The 14406-nt window shown below is 39.8% G+C and overlaps 1 protein-coding gene across 3 annotated transcripts in view; it reads left to right on the top strand.

Annotated features, from left to right (window-relative positions):
* LOC147166291 (protein-glutamine gamma-glutamyltransferase K-like) overlaps positions 1-13584 on the top strand; it is a 30426-nt gene extending 16842 nt beyond the window's left edge. For all 3 annotated transcript variants that reach the window (XM_086090185.1, XM_086090184.1, XM_086090183.1), the window contains 10 exons: positions 2565-2683; positions 2743-2850; positions 2924-3101; positions 4699-4837; positions 6057-6249; positions 7327-7480; positions 8226-8510; positions 9470-9630; positions 9715-9851; positions 9940-13584. In XM_086090185.1, the coding sequence (XP_085946311.1) occupies positions 2565-2683; positions 2743-2850; positions 2924-3101; positions 4699-4837; positions 6057-6249; positions 7327-7480; positions 8226-8510; positions 9470-9630; positions 9715-9851; positions 9940-10099 (1634 nt within the window). In that variant the 3' untranslated portion in view covers positions 10100-13584. The remainder of the gene's footprint in view (positions 1-2564; positions 2684-2742; positions 2851-2923; positions 3102-4698; positions 4838-6056; positions 6250-7326; positions 7481-8225; positions 8511-9469; positions 9631-9714; positions 9852-9939) is intronic.
* The last annotated feature ends 822 nt before the right edge of the window (positions 13585-14406 follow it).

Here is a 14406-nt window from a genome sequence, read left to right as displayed (position 1 = left end):
AAATGAACAAAAGTGAAAATAAAAATGGATATAAACATGCGACTTGAGTTGGTCGATGGGCAGTTTACAGCCCTACCCAAGACACACTTAGGACCGCCCCCTCATTTGAATAACATTTCGACCTCATAGAGCATCTGCAGCATGAAATTAATAAATGTTGATTTTTTTTAATAGATTTTTATTTTATTGATTATTAGTTAATTCTATTTATATACTTATTTTTGTATTTCCACATTTATTTTTTATATTTATTTTTAGTTTTTGAATCTTTTTATTTTATTTTTTATTTTACTTTTATTTATTTATTTATTTATATATATACATATATATATATATATATATATATATATATATATATATATATATATATATATATATTGTTGTTTTTAATTCCATTTATATTTATTTTTTGTAATTACTTTTTGAATTATATTTTTTCTATCTGTTTTTATTTATTTATTTAGTCATTTGTTTATTTTATTTTATTTTGGCAGTTTTGATCTTCCATCCATACAAGCATGAGAGGGAAACCGGCCCAATAGAACGTTAGCCTAATCGCATAATTGTCATTTTTCCCAGAAAAAAAAAGAAAAAGTACAACTAATTCAACAAACAAGAAGAGTCTAAGTACTTCCAGTCAACTTTTGAAGATTACCATGAGCTCGATGATGGAGAAGCTACACAGATAATAATAATAATAATAGATAATTAAAACACAATTTTTAGCGAGCAAACTGGTAAAACGATACAGGCTATTATGCTAATGAATTTAGCCTAATAGCAGAATAGAATTAGAATTTTGCCTTTTTTTCTTTCTTTTTAAACAAAAATAGTTATATTATTACAGTAGTTGCTCTAGAAGAAGAGTAAAATACTTTTTGACATTTCACTTCCTTCCTCTGTTAAAATTAGACTTTAATATCATAATATTGCGACTTAGACAAATATTACTTCATTCTTATGAGATTGTAAATTTTTATCTTTATAAAATTGTACTTTGTTCTTTTTAATCATTACATTTTTCCCTCTGAAAATGTTGGTATTGTAAATGTCAAGGGAAAAATGTCACTTCTTCAATCGACAAGAGACAGGACAGAGCCAATCACTTTGAGAATAACGGGAAACAATTTCATGTATTTTTATCGCGTGAAATCAGCACACAAACCAAACTTGGAATGCGAAATCTTGGATGGCACATTTTTGATCACCTGCAGGATTTTTGTTGCTTCTAATTTTGGCGCACCAGCCTGGAACATTTAGTGAGAGAAAAACTGTTGCAAGTGGAGAGCCCTGAAGCAAAATGAAATCATAATGATAACAACACGCTTGTTTACAGTACGGAATGCACACCATATGGTTGTGTTTGTTGTCCAAAATGTTCCATGGATGCCATCTGATGACTTAGTGCTTGTGCTAAAGTCAATTTAAAGAGCAGACATATGGAAAATTGACTTTTTAAATGCATGTGTACAAATTGGGCTTTGGTACGCTTGCCCCCACTAAACAAGTGTGAAATTAAACAACTCAATATTTTTTTTTTCTGAACCGAAATATGTCTGTGTGAGAGAGCCCTTCTGAATGTTCCCAAATAGTGACTTTGAAATGCGTGCGATGTGTCACAAGCCACTCTAATTGACAAGTGTTGACGAAGTGCTGCTGCTGCAAGTGAAAATGCAATCGATGCTTCTCTTGTCTTTGTGTCATGGCGGCGTATGAGATGTGGTGACTTTTGTGTTTGTGTTATGTGAAATGAGCAGATGGAATAAAAGTTCTCACACTCTACTGACATTCTCACATTCTACTCATACAAAATTACTGATATGGTACTTGTGTAAAAAAATAAAAATAATAATAATAATGAAAACAATCTCAAAGTAATGATTCAATGCTTTAAAAGTGCAGATTCTAAAATGTACTGAAGTATAAAGGTAAACATTCATTTGTACCTTCAGTTACCTGCGTAGACCAAGCCATCAGGCTGGCAAGGCTGCCTTAGAGTGCCTCATTGTTGCCTGTGAGTGTGCACTTTATAGAAACTTGAGCACTTTTGTTCGCATCAGTTGTGACATGCAGTTAGCTACCTAACTATGCCTACACCCCAAAAATGCATCTTCCCTTCATATAGTCAGCTGGTGCGGCAACTTTAGAGCGCCCCGTTGTCGGCCTTGAGTGCAAAAACTTCACCCAGAGAAGACTGAAGATGAAGAAAAAGGGATTTTTACTTCTTAAGGCAGACTTGAATGCCAGCGTGTGGACAGTGGCTGCGGGCAGGCATGGCTCCTTTAGAGTGCCTCGTTGTCAGCCATGGGTGCAAGAGAAAGCCAAAAGTACTTTAAATACAGTATGAACTAAGAATGTAACAAAAAATGATTTGAGTCGTATAATCGGTTTTGATTTCAAAGATGTAAGAGTGCATTTCATCAAACTGAATCGCATCGTTCCACTTTCAAATGTACTGCCTATCAATTGTATCGCACCATTTGTATCGGTATGTATCACACCCGTCACCCGACTGCAACTTACGTACAGTATTGTTGTTTTTGGTTCTGTTTTCCTGCTGTCAGAGGACGCAGTTTTCATGGACGCCGAAGACGAGCGTCAGGAGTACGTCCTCAACGACGTGGGCCGCATCTATTACGGCACGCAGGACCAAATTGCTGTCCGGACGTGGGACTACGGACAGGTGAGGAGTGAGTAAGAAAGAATTTAAAGCGCACGTTGACGGGTTTTGCTCATATTCAGTTCGACGAGGGGATCCTGGACGCGTGTCTGTTCGTCCTGGAAAAGAGTGGAACTCCTCCATCTGGGTGGGGGGACCCTGTCAATGTGGTGCGAGTCGTGTCAGGCATGGTGAGAAAATGGGATCATTTGGTCTTTTTAGTTTTTGTTTTTAAATAGTCTTTGCTGTCATCATCGACTGTAGATCAACTCTCGCGATAACCAAGGCGTCGTGGAGGGAAACTGGTCGGAAAATTACACTCAAGGAACATGTCCGACCGTCTGGAGTGGAAGTATGGAAATACTGACGGAATACCACAAAAACAACGGAACCCCCGTCAAGTACGGCCAATGTTGGATCTTTGCCGGGATCGTCACCACAGGTTGGTTACGAAGGAATACGAACTCTTGCATGTTCGTGTTTTGCCATTTTTAAATTTCAAGTTCAATGTGACTACCAGCTTGTGGACCGTTAGAAGTTTACAGAAAATCGGCTGGCTGATTCTGAGCTCATTTAACTCTCCCATGTGTTTGTTTCTGAACAATGTTCATGGGTTAATGTGACCCGCTCTAATGTTTAATCATCAAAAAACATTACATAATGCGATGCAAATTACGGAAGAGGATTAGGGCCAGTGAAGAAAGAAAAAAAAAGTTTGGCAGGATTCTGACTTTATTGTCAGAATTCTGACAATAAAGTCAGAATTTATTTTCAAAATTCAGACTTTAAAGTGAAAATTGTCACAATTCTCACTTTAAAGTCATAATTCTGATTTAATTCTTAGAATTCTGACTTTAAAGTGAGTATGATAGTGGTACTAAATAAAGTCAGAATTCTCACTTTATTCTTAGAATTCTGACTTTAAAGACAGCAATAAAATTCTGAGAATAAAGTCACAATTCTCGCTTTAAAATCAGAATTCTCATTTTAAAGTGAGCATAATAGTAGCACTAATAAAGTCAGAATTTTGACTTTAATGTAAAAACTCTGACTTTATTCTTAGAATTCTGACTTTAAAGTCAGCAATAAAATTCTGATATTAAAATGAGAATTCTCACTTTATTCTCAGAATTCTGAGATTAAAGTCATAATTCTGACAATAATAATATCTCTTCACTGGCCCTAATCCTCCTCCGTAGTTTTTAATAGTAAACAACCGTAAATGAAAAAATATGGAGGCCTACAGACTAAGTTTAAACCATGACTTTTTCCTATATTTTCAACATGGGTTAATCTGACCCAGATTATAACATTCAAATGCACAAACATAGGTCCATTTCTTGCCCCCCCCCCCCCCCCCCCTATTCACACATTACAGCATAAGACAAACATGATGTCATTCAACACCACCCCAAAAAATAAAAATCAACTGATTTTTTTTTATTTTTTTTATCTGTTTCAAAGAATTCCTAAAGGACAAACTGTAACTTGTAAAGCAGTCAAATGTTCTGCCTGTAATTCCTATTTTAATTTTAATAAGCGTTATAAGACCAGAATATATTTTATTATTTTATTTGTTGTATATTTTTTAATTATTCGGCTACTTAATCAGTTATCTGAATTTTATTCTGCCGAAACATCGGCTTCAAGCCATATCGATCGGGCCCAAGTTTATACTTAAGTGCGTCATTTTTATTATTATTTTTTTTTGCGCATTCAACAAACTTGTGGAGAGTTGAGAGAATTGAAGCCTCTTTTTTTTTTTTTTTTTTTGGAGCAACATTCCTCTTCTATGTGGTGTGTCACATTACACTAAACTTCATAATGACAAATTACTTTTGCTTTTGGTATTTTACACACGTTACAAAAAATGTGTTTTATGGGAACCGCAATGGATTAATTTTGCATTTCTCATTCATTTCAATGGCGAAAGGTGATTTGATATCCAAGTCAACAACTGGACTTTTCGATTTTTCTTTTCTATTTCCTAAGCAGTTGTTTCTCTACTGAAGCAAAATGTGGCGATTTTTTGTGCGCAGTGTTGAGGTGTTTGGGCATTCCGAGCCGAACGGTGACCAACTACAGCTCAGCCCACGACACCGACGTCTCCCTGACAACAGATGTGTACCTGGACGAGAACATGCAGCCTTTGACTCATCTGAATTCGGACTCCGTCTGGTGTGTGCAATCGCCGTCCTCGTCCTGCTGTGTCCAATATTACGCTTTTTACTCATCATGACACACCAGTTCATCCGAGAGGAAATGGATGATTGGTGTGCGGCCAAGTAGCGAAAATATACATGAAGAAATGTATATTGCCAAAAAAAAAAAGAAAAAAAAAAGCAGTACGATTGATATTGGCTTCATGTGAGCCTCGCCGCTCGATGACTTACATTTTGGTGTCATCATGGTGAAAAAATAAATTGAGTTCTGTGACGCGCTCGTGACTGAAATAAATCGATCCAAGTCCACATTTGAGGGGGAAAAAAAATCTAATATTTCCATTAGAGTGTCAACATCGTGTGGCCACAAGCACAGAAGCAAACAGTAATAAATAAATCATACAAATATTGATTGTTGAAAGTGTTGATTCTGGGTGTTAAATTAGGATTTCACGCCTTGGTTAGGGTTTCAAAGGTTGCCGGCCTGGGTCAGAGTTCAAAACGAGGGCTAGTATCAAATTAGTTAGGTAGGGTTTTAAGCAAGTGTTAGTATTTGAAATTTTGGTTTCAAGTTAATGTTTAAAGCTGGGTTGGGGTTCCAAACAGAAGTTGGGGCTTTAAATTAAGGTTTCAAGTCAGGGTTAAAGTTTTCAAACAAAGGTTATGATTTCAAATTAAGGTTTCAGAAGGAATTAGGCTTTCAAATTTGGGTTGGAAGACTTGATTTGGGTGTCAAATTGGGGCATCAATCCTGGGTTAGGGTTTCAAATTCTGCTTTCAAGAGAGGTTAGGGTATCAAAGGTTTCAAATCAGGGTTGCTGTTTCAAATGAGAGTTTTAAGACCAGATTGGAGTGTCAAATTAGGCCTTGGTTAGGATTTCAAAGTAAGGTTCCCAGCCTGGTTTAGAGTTCCAACCGAGGGCTTGTGTCAGATTAGGGTTTCAAGTCAGGTATGGGGTTTCAAATTATGGTTTCAAGACCGGTTAGGTGGATGAGGGCTTGAAAGTAGAGTTTCCAGTTCAGGTTTTAAGCCTGGTTTGAGGCTTCAAACAAAAGTTACGGCATCAAATTAGGGTTTCAAGTGAGGGTTAGGGTTTCAAAATGTGGGTTTAAAAGGTTCCGGATGAGGCTTTTAAATGAACTGATTGTTCTGCTTGTCACTATACGTTCTTGGCATAGAGTGACGACATGATCGTTCACCAAGAGTCATTGATTGAAGTGTGCGATGTGTGCAGGAACTTCCACGTGTGGAACGACTGCTGGATGGCTCGTCACGATTTGCCCCCGGGAACGGGTGGCTGGCAAGCGCTGGATGCCACGCCCCAGGAGACCAGTCAGGGCACCTTCCGCTGCGGCCCCGCTTCTCTCGCCGCCATCCGCAACGGTCACGTCTTCCTCAAGCACGACGCCCAGTTTGTCTTTGCCGAGGTCAGTCGATGGCGATCGGGTCACAAATGATGTGTTCAAAGATGAGATGGAGGTTGGGTGGGTGGGGGCGGGTGGGGGTATCGGTTGCGGGTGGCTTTTTGTGTAGTTGCTGCTGTTTTGGTTAGCAAAATAACACCTTAGTGTCCCCTTTGATAGAAGATAACTGTTTATCTCTGAATGCTGCGTAGATAGGCGCCATAATCTCTGCTTTTCTTCAGAGGTCCATTTTATTGCTGCCCTTAGTGTCCTTATGGATTAAAAAAAAAAGACCCTTAATATCTGGACGTTGGGTGTTATGCTCCACTTTGTTTTCTTGCTGCATTTAGTCTCCTCTTGGATTAAAGAAGATCGCTTAACCCAGGATGATGTTTTATGTTACTCCAATCTGCCTTTTTCCCCACTGCCCTTAGTGTCCTCTTGCTTTATAGCTCTGGATGCTTTGGTGTTCACACAGTCTCTGCTTTACTGCACCGCTCCACTTTATTGCTTCCCTCACTCTCTTTTCAGACAAAACAAAAGACCCTTTAGCTCTGGATGCTGCAGTGTTATACTCCACAATCTCCACTTTGCTGCAGCACTCAGTTTTCTCGCTGCCCAAAGTCTCCTCTTGGATAAAATAAGACCGCTTAGCTTTGGGTGCTTCGGCGTTATACTCCACAAATATCTTTTCTTCAGCACAGTTTTTTTCTTGATGCCCGTAGTGTCCTTATGGATACTCCACCGTCTCTGTTTTTCTCTGTTTCTTGCTGCATATAATCCCCTCTTGGATTAAAGAAAAACACATAACTCTGGGATTTAGACTCCTCATCTCCTTTTTGTTGTTCTCAAAAGTGTTAACACATCCTTGAAAATGTAGCTTAACCAGAGGCCGGAATGGGAATCAAACCAGCAGTGTTATGAGTACTAGTCTTGTCACTGAGCAATGGCACCTACACGAGTGACACAACCAGACCCGAGCGTTGACAGCATACCTTCGTGCCCCGTGTAACAACACTCCGCCATATGGCGCCCGTCAAAAGGGACACTTTGCATCTGTTCTGAGCGCTTTTTTTTCTTCTCCCCTCCGGACATCCTCAGGTGAACAGCGATAAAATCTACTGGCAGAGGAACCCGGACGGGACCTTCTCTCAAATCTATAGCGAGAAGAAAGTCGTGGGCCACTTTATCAGCACCAAGGCTGTCGGATCGGACGAACGCAGCGACATCACGCACCTTTACAAGCATCCTGAAGGTATGATATAATAAACATTCACGCAATTAAACTGATTCACGTCTAATCACAAAAACTATCTTGCCAGTGAGTGTATGCATTGCTGGCGGGTGCCTATTAAACAGTGGGCTGAATTTTGCTGGCATGTGTGTGCATAACAGTTCTTGATTTCACCAGTGAATGCATGTGCAACAATCTTACGAAGTGCTGTATCTCACCAGGAAGTGTATGCATAACCCTGTGCTGCATCTTGGTGGCTAGTGTATCAGGGTTTGGACCTTGCTGGTGATTGCACGTGTAACAGTTAGTTAGAGCGTAAAAATGGGCTGGATCTCACCAGTTAGTGTGTGCATAATGATGGGCTGGTTCACCTCTGAACTTCATGTGTAACAGTGGATCATATCTTTCCGGCAAGTGTGCATGTCTAACAGTGGGTCGTACCTCACCATCGAGTGTGAGTGTAACAGTGAGCAGCATCTTGCCAGTGAGTGTATGCATAACACTGTTCTTGATTTCGCTAGCAAGCTAGCAGGTTGGACTCACACGCTAGTGTGCTAGCTAGTCTGTCCTTCAACCGTCTTCTCTTCCACTTTGCTTGTTTCATCTAACATCTCACCTGCGAGTGTATGCGTAAACTGGAACTTTTGAGATCTTCGAACTGGAGCTCGTCACTCATCTGACTGACTCTGGTAGTCTCGCTGGTAAGTGTATGCGTTAGAGTCCTTTGATATGAATTTGAAAAGTTTCCTCTGTGTTATGCGGTCAGGAACGGAGGCGGAGCGCATCGCTGTGGAGACGGCATGTCGCTATGGCTCCAAGGCGGCCGCGTACTCCTCGCCCGAGGTGGAGGATGTGTTCATCAAGGTGGCCATGGAGGGCGACGGCCCCCAAATGGGGCGGGACGCCGAGCTGACCATCACGCTGCGAAACAGCAGCGCAGAGCACCGACACGTCATCCTGCACAGCCAGGTGGCCATCATGTACTACACCGGCGTTCATAAGGCCACCGTCAGGACGGACCACACCAACCTGGATCTGCTGCCCAATAACCGTGAGTGCCCTTTACTCCATAATCTCAATTTTACTGCAGCTGTCCTGTTTTTTTGGGGGATAAAAGATAATCCTTTAGTTCTGGACGCTTCAGCATTATACCCCGTAGTTTGGGTTTTGCTTCAAGAGTTTTCTTCTTGGTAATAGACCTCTAAACTTAGGACACTGATATTATAGTCCCCAGTCTCTGCTTTGCTGTAGTGCTCCGTTTTCTTACTATGCTTTGTCTCTTCTTGGATAAAAGAAAACCTTGTAAGGTCAAGAAACTGTAGTAATATACACCACAGTCTACGCTTTGCTGCAGCATTGCATTTTCTCAGTGCCCTTAGTCTCCTCTTGAATAAAAGAAGACCCCTCTTGACTCTGTAATGTTAAACTCCACAGTTTCTGCTTTTCTGCACTGATCCATTTTCTTGCTCCCCACATTCTCATATATAAAAGAAGACTGCTTAGTTCCGTACACTGCAGTATTGTATTTTTGTTTTTTCCCCACAGTCTCCTCATAGATAATAAAAAAATAAATACAATTTCTTAGTTCTGGATGCTGCATTATTCGAGTGTCTGTTTTTTTCACTGCCCTGTCCTCTTGGATAAAAGACCCTCACTCTCTTTTTTGTCAGCGTGATTCAGTTTCACCACGGCGCGGTTTTCGCACTTCACGATGTACTATATTGAATTGAACGCTCTCTTTTCAATGAAGTGTCTGTTTATTGTTGACTAGCTTTCAGTGTAGCCTCCTACTTCCACCACATTTAAACCTTGAAAGGACGCTGATGGGACTGCCACAATTTTATCAGTCTTGGCAATCCGCCGTCTGCCTCACTTGGTTTTGAGCACAAACACAATATATCAAATGGCAGGACGAATCAGCGCGGCTGTCAGTCACTTGTGTGATTGCAGTGGGATGTTTTTTTTTTTTTTTTTTTTTTTAATGGCGCGTGTCATCTTTATTTCTTTTAGAGGAGGTTTTGGAGTGGACCTTGGAGTACAAAGACTACAAGGACCAACTGGTGGACCAGGCTGCCCTCATGCTGACGCTGTCGGGCCGGGTCAAAGAGACGCAGCAGGTCCTCGCCACTCAGTTCAATTTCCGACTCAGGACCCCAGACCTGCTTTTAAAGGTAAGATGGTTGAAGTTTACTGCAAAACGGACACAACACATGAGGGAATTAAACATTGGATATTTAAATATGTAAACGTTCCAGCCCATGGGGAAGGCTGTTGTCGGGGAGAAGATGGCGGTGGAGATTTCCTTCACTAACCCGCTACCTCAGGTGCTGAAGTCGGTCATGTTCCATGTGGAGGGACTTGGCCTTGCCACCGCTCGAAAGATTCATTATGGGTGAGTAAAAAACAAACCGCTGTGACTGTGCCGCCCCCACCCCTTTTTTTTATTTTTATAACTTGTCATTTCCCGTCCCTCCCCTCAGAGATATCGGAAGCCGAGCCACCGTCACCCTGACTGAACACTTGGTGCCCACGCTTGCCGGGCCCAGGAAATTACTGGCGTCGATGCACTGCCGGCAGCTCTCGCAGGTCCACGGCGTGACGGACGTCGCCGTGCACCAAAGGAACTACGGCGCGCTATAGGGGCTGACCTTTCCTGTAGGAACCATCAAGAGAAGCGCATAGTCAAACTTTATTTCAAGTCTGACATTGGCCACGGCGAGGAAATAAAAAAAAAAAGCCTTGGGGCAAAAGTTGCATTTCACCTCGGAAAGGACTGAAAGTGAAAGTGTAAGTTGGAGTCACGCTCCTCAATAATTAGCAAGCCCTTGTCCTTTACAGTGTGCTTTTCGGGTATGGTTAGGTCGAAAAAACTTTTTGCACACAGTGGGACCACTTGAAGGGCAGTGCGTTTGGAAAAAAAAGTGGGTAGCATGTCTGCCGTGCAGCCAAAAGGTTCTTGGTTTGAATCTTGATTCAGGCCCTTCATGCGGTACCGCTCTGACTGTGAGTCCAGATGTGTACTGCAACCATATTTTCCATACTGCCCTTGAGAAGTACTTGAATAAAAACATGCACACAAAAAATAAAAACTGTACATTTAAAGTCGCCCAAAATGATACGTATCCTTGATTCAAAATCTGATGACTTTATTGATCCCTAAAAAAAAATCCCCCTCAGTGACAGCCCGTTAAAGAAACATGAAAACAATGATCAACAGGGGGAGACGATGGAGACATATTACTCCGTGTTTCTTAGATTAAAAAAAAGAAGAAATAACATATGGGGAAAAATAAATAATAATGATTTTGAAATTACTTTATCAATGACTAAAAGATGCAGCCATGTTTCTATTAGTTTAAAAATGTTTTCCACTTTTATGTTAACAAGAGTATGAAAACGTAGGAAATGTTTTTTTATTGTACATTTTATTGTACATTTAGAACAGATATCAAAGTTGTGATTAATTGTGAGTTAACTATTGAAGTCATGCGATTAATTATAATAAATAAAGATATATTTATATATATATATATATATATATATATATATATATATATATAAATTGAGTGGTGTCTTAAGATACGACTCGCCACTTATTTGAGATAAAATAATGCGCTTCATACCCCCGCCACTAGATGGCGGCAGCACATATCACAACGCTCAGACACCATCAATTCACATTGGTTTCCTTGCAGTGGAAGGACAGTAAACGTTGGTGGCACCATTAAGCTGACTTGGACCTGTCTTAAGTATCATGATACACTTTTGTTTTATTACCACACAGCAAGTATCACAAATCAGATCGGATCATCCCAAAAATGATTTGCAGCAAATCCTGATTTGCTCCTCGCCGCTGAGAGCAAACTGTAAGAAAACACACTAATGCTTCATCATAAATTGTGGACCAGATGCACTCACGTTGGAATTAATTCACAATTATTCTTCGCTAACGGGCAAAGTTTACACAAGGTTTGAGTTTTTTTCAGTTTGTTACTGCATCCGCGTTCCGAGTGCATTTTTTTTCCCAGTTGCTTAATGCTGAACACATTCGGTCAAAGCTCAGCGGATAAGAGACGAGTTATTACATATTTTATCCTGGATAGAGAAGAAGGAAGACAAATTCTGAGCATGACCTTGGTGTTGTCGACCCATTGAATTCTATTAGGCCCAGTTTGCCGATGCCTCATGTCTTGTCCGCCCCCCCCTTTAACGCCGCACGTGCCGTTTTTGCGTCTGATAGCCTGACAGAATGTGGGCGGCGGCAAATAGAACAGGGAGAAAAAAAAAAGGCTTCCAAAATCACAAAAAACGTGCTGCATTTTATTTAAAAGCAAGCCAGCCACACGTAGCGAGTCACCGCTGTTCCAAAGTGGAAAATTGTTCAGGAATTGCTTTGATAATCGATGAAGGCACGTTTACAATCTGCCGACGCGGCGAAAATGAAGTTAGCCTTAATCCTTCTTTGTGTCTTCAGACTGTAATAAGATCTTAAATGAACAAAACACTAAACCATAATCGCGATATTGTGCAGTCCTGCTGCAATTCTTCTTCTTTTTCTTAGAAAGGTCATTGTTGCATCCACTTGGGTTTGTGTATTGAAAAAATACACTCAGTAAATACCTATTTAACTGCCGACTGGTAATAAATCACATGCATTTATTATCATGTCATTTAGTACCAACCAACAGGAATTAAAAATACTAACTAGTAACTACAGATGGCATTATGATACATACATGATCCACCACAACTTAGACCTGGTTTCACCTTGTCTAAGGTCTAGTCTACTTTCAGTCACCAAATTGTCAGGCGCGCCAGGGGAATCACTATACCGATTTCTCAGAATTTGAAAAGACAAATGTGCTGTTCTTGCTATCAACGTAACATGTAACCACCTAGTGACCGAAAATGTCCTCAACAGAAATCTATGACCCAATGTTTTACGCTTCTTTGAACCATAACAGTTAATTGTAAATTTCTGACTATAAAAATTACTGTATCAATGAACACAAAGATGCAACCACATTTGTATTTGGTAACCATATTTGGCCACTTTTTAACAGGAGTATGAAAAACGTGAATTTTTTTTTTTGTTGTACATTTACAACAAAATGTGCACTTAAACCCTGACGATACAACTAGCATAACGATACGGACCGTATAAAAATAAGCTTGCATTACAAGTTAGCTGGTATCAATATACAACTAGCATTGTGATACAGCTACTGTGATTTGACCACAATTAGGACCCAAAATTAGTACAACTAATATTGTGAAACATCTCGAACCACAAATCCCTAATAATCAAAATATGACTCATAGTATAGTATCATGATATCATGATACCTCTTCTACACATTAATTTGGCAATGACATTGTTAGTCTGTATTCAATACCAATTCCACACGCTTGCATTCCAGCAAGTGTGTCCAGCGAGTCTATTTTCAGTGCACTATTTAAATTTGTGTGCGGTCTGGGCCTGGTCTGCACATTAACCTTTGAGTTCATTAATGGTGTGGCATCTCACGTCCCACGCCTTTCTGTCACTGGCACCACGTGGGGTCGCGCCTTGCTTGCATGCCACCACACCGGCCTAATTCCTGCAGGGGGGTGGGGAAGTGCCGAGTCGTGTTCAGCGGCCACGGAGCAGAAGTAATGACGCTAAATGTGTAGCACACTCACTGTTGTGTGTCTGACACGCTGATTACGAAGTCAGCGATTCCTTCGTGTTTCAGTGTTTTACATAATCTGTTTGAACAGTGTCGAAGGTATTCTTGCGCGTTCCGGAACACAAATGCCAGGTAATGGATTTTTCAATCTGTTTTGGGACAAGTGACAGTCATTCCGATGGAACGTATTAAGGGAAGCTATGGAAGTATATCTGTGTCAAATTGAAACGGAGAAAATATCATTGGTATGCAATATACAGTGTCTGTGCTATCTGAGCTTCATTTTTCTTGATTTTGAGATGTGCAGGTTCGAATTTGAATTTCGGAATAAAAGACGTTGTTGCATAACAAGCTGTTGATGATGATGATGATGATGATGTGTTGTTATTATCATCATCATTATTATTGTATCTGTATGATGATTAGTACACAGTAAATTCTGTGGAGTAAGTTTGACTATTTAGAGTGGGACCAAATCAGTTTTAGAGTAATATTTACACTTGGAGGAAAATAAAATAAAGAATTGAAAAAAAATGTCACTCAAGGGTTGAGGAACGAACTCATGACCTTCAGTGTCTGTTTGATCTATTTTGCTCTCTTCCTAGTGTAAATATTACTGAGTCTATTTGGTCCCACTCTAAATAGAGTCAAATTTACTCTACAGAATTTGCAGTGTACGAGTAGTAGTCGTTAGCGTTAATGTTATTTTAATGATAAATCCCGTGAGAATATTGTAGACTTAATTATTCATTTTATTTGGCAAATTATTATTAGTAATAAGGATGATAACAATATGAATATGATTATATCAATAATATGTTCGTGATTATCATAATTATTGTTTTAATTATAGTTCAATAATAAACCAGTCAATAATTAAAAATAATAATTTTGGGGGGGAAATCATTACTTGGTTATGTAAATTACTATAATTAAAACAGTCTGATACCACTTTTTTTTTTTTGACTGATACCAGTACAAGTATTCAACTGGAGTAGTCACTGATACCGATATCTACCACCAATACCAGTCGTATTTTTGATTCATAAAATTTTCCCCCACAAAACCCCAATGACAGATCATTAAAAAACAACAACAACAACAACTATATCCCAATATTGCCTGTTCCTTACAACTGCATGACATTATTGGCAATTTTCTATTCTTCTCATTTCTAGTTCCTGATTGTAAAACCGCCACAAGAGTTGTGAATACCGATACCTTGAAATAAGGCCGCCTATTGGTACTTGCCCATCCGTCAAAAACAATTATAATCAT

Source organism: Leptonotus elevatus, chromosome 11, assembly GCF_054856555.1.
Source record: "Leptonotus elevatus isolate MCC_2025b chromosome 11, RoL_Lele_1.0, whole genome shotgun sequence".
NCBI classification, from domain to species: Eukaryota; Metazoa; Chordata; class Actinopteri; order Syngnathiformes; family Syngnathidae; genus Leptonotus; species Leptonotus elevatus.
This window is presented reverse-complemented; position numbering and strand designations above follow the sequence as displayed.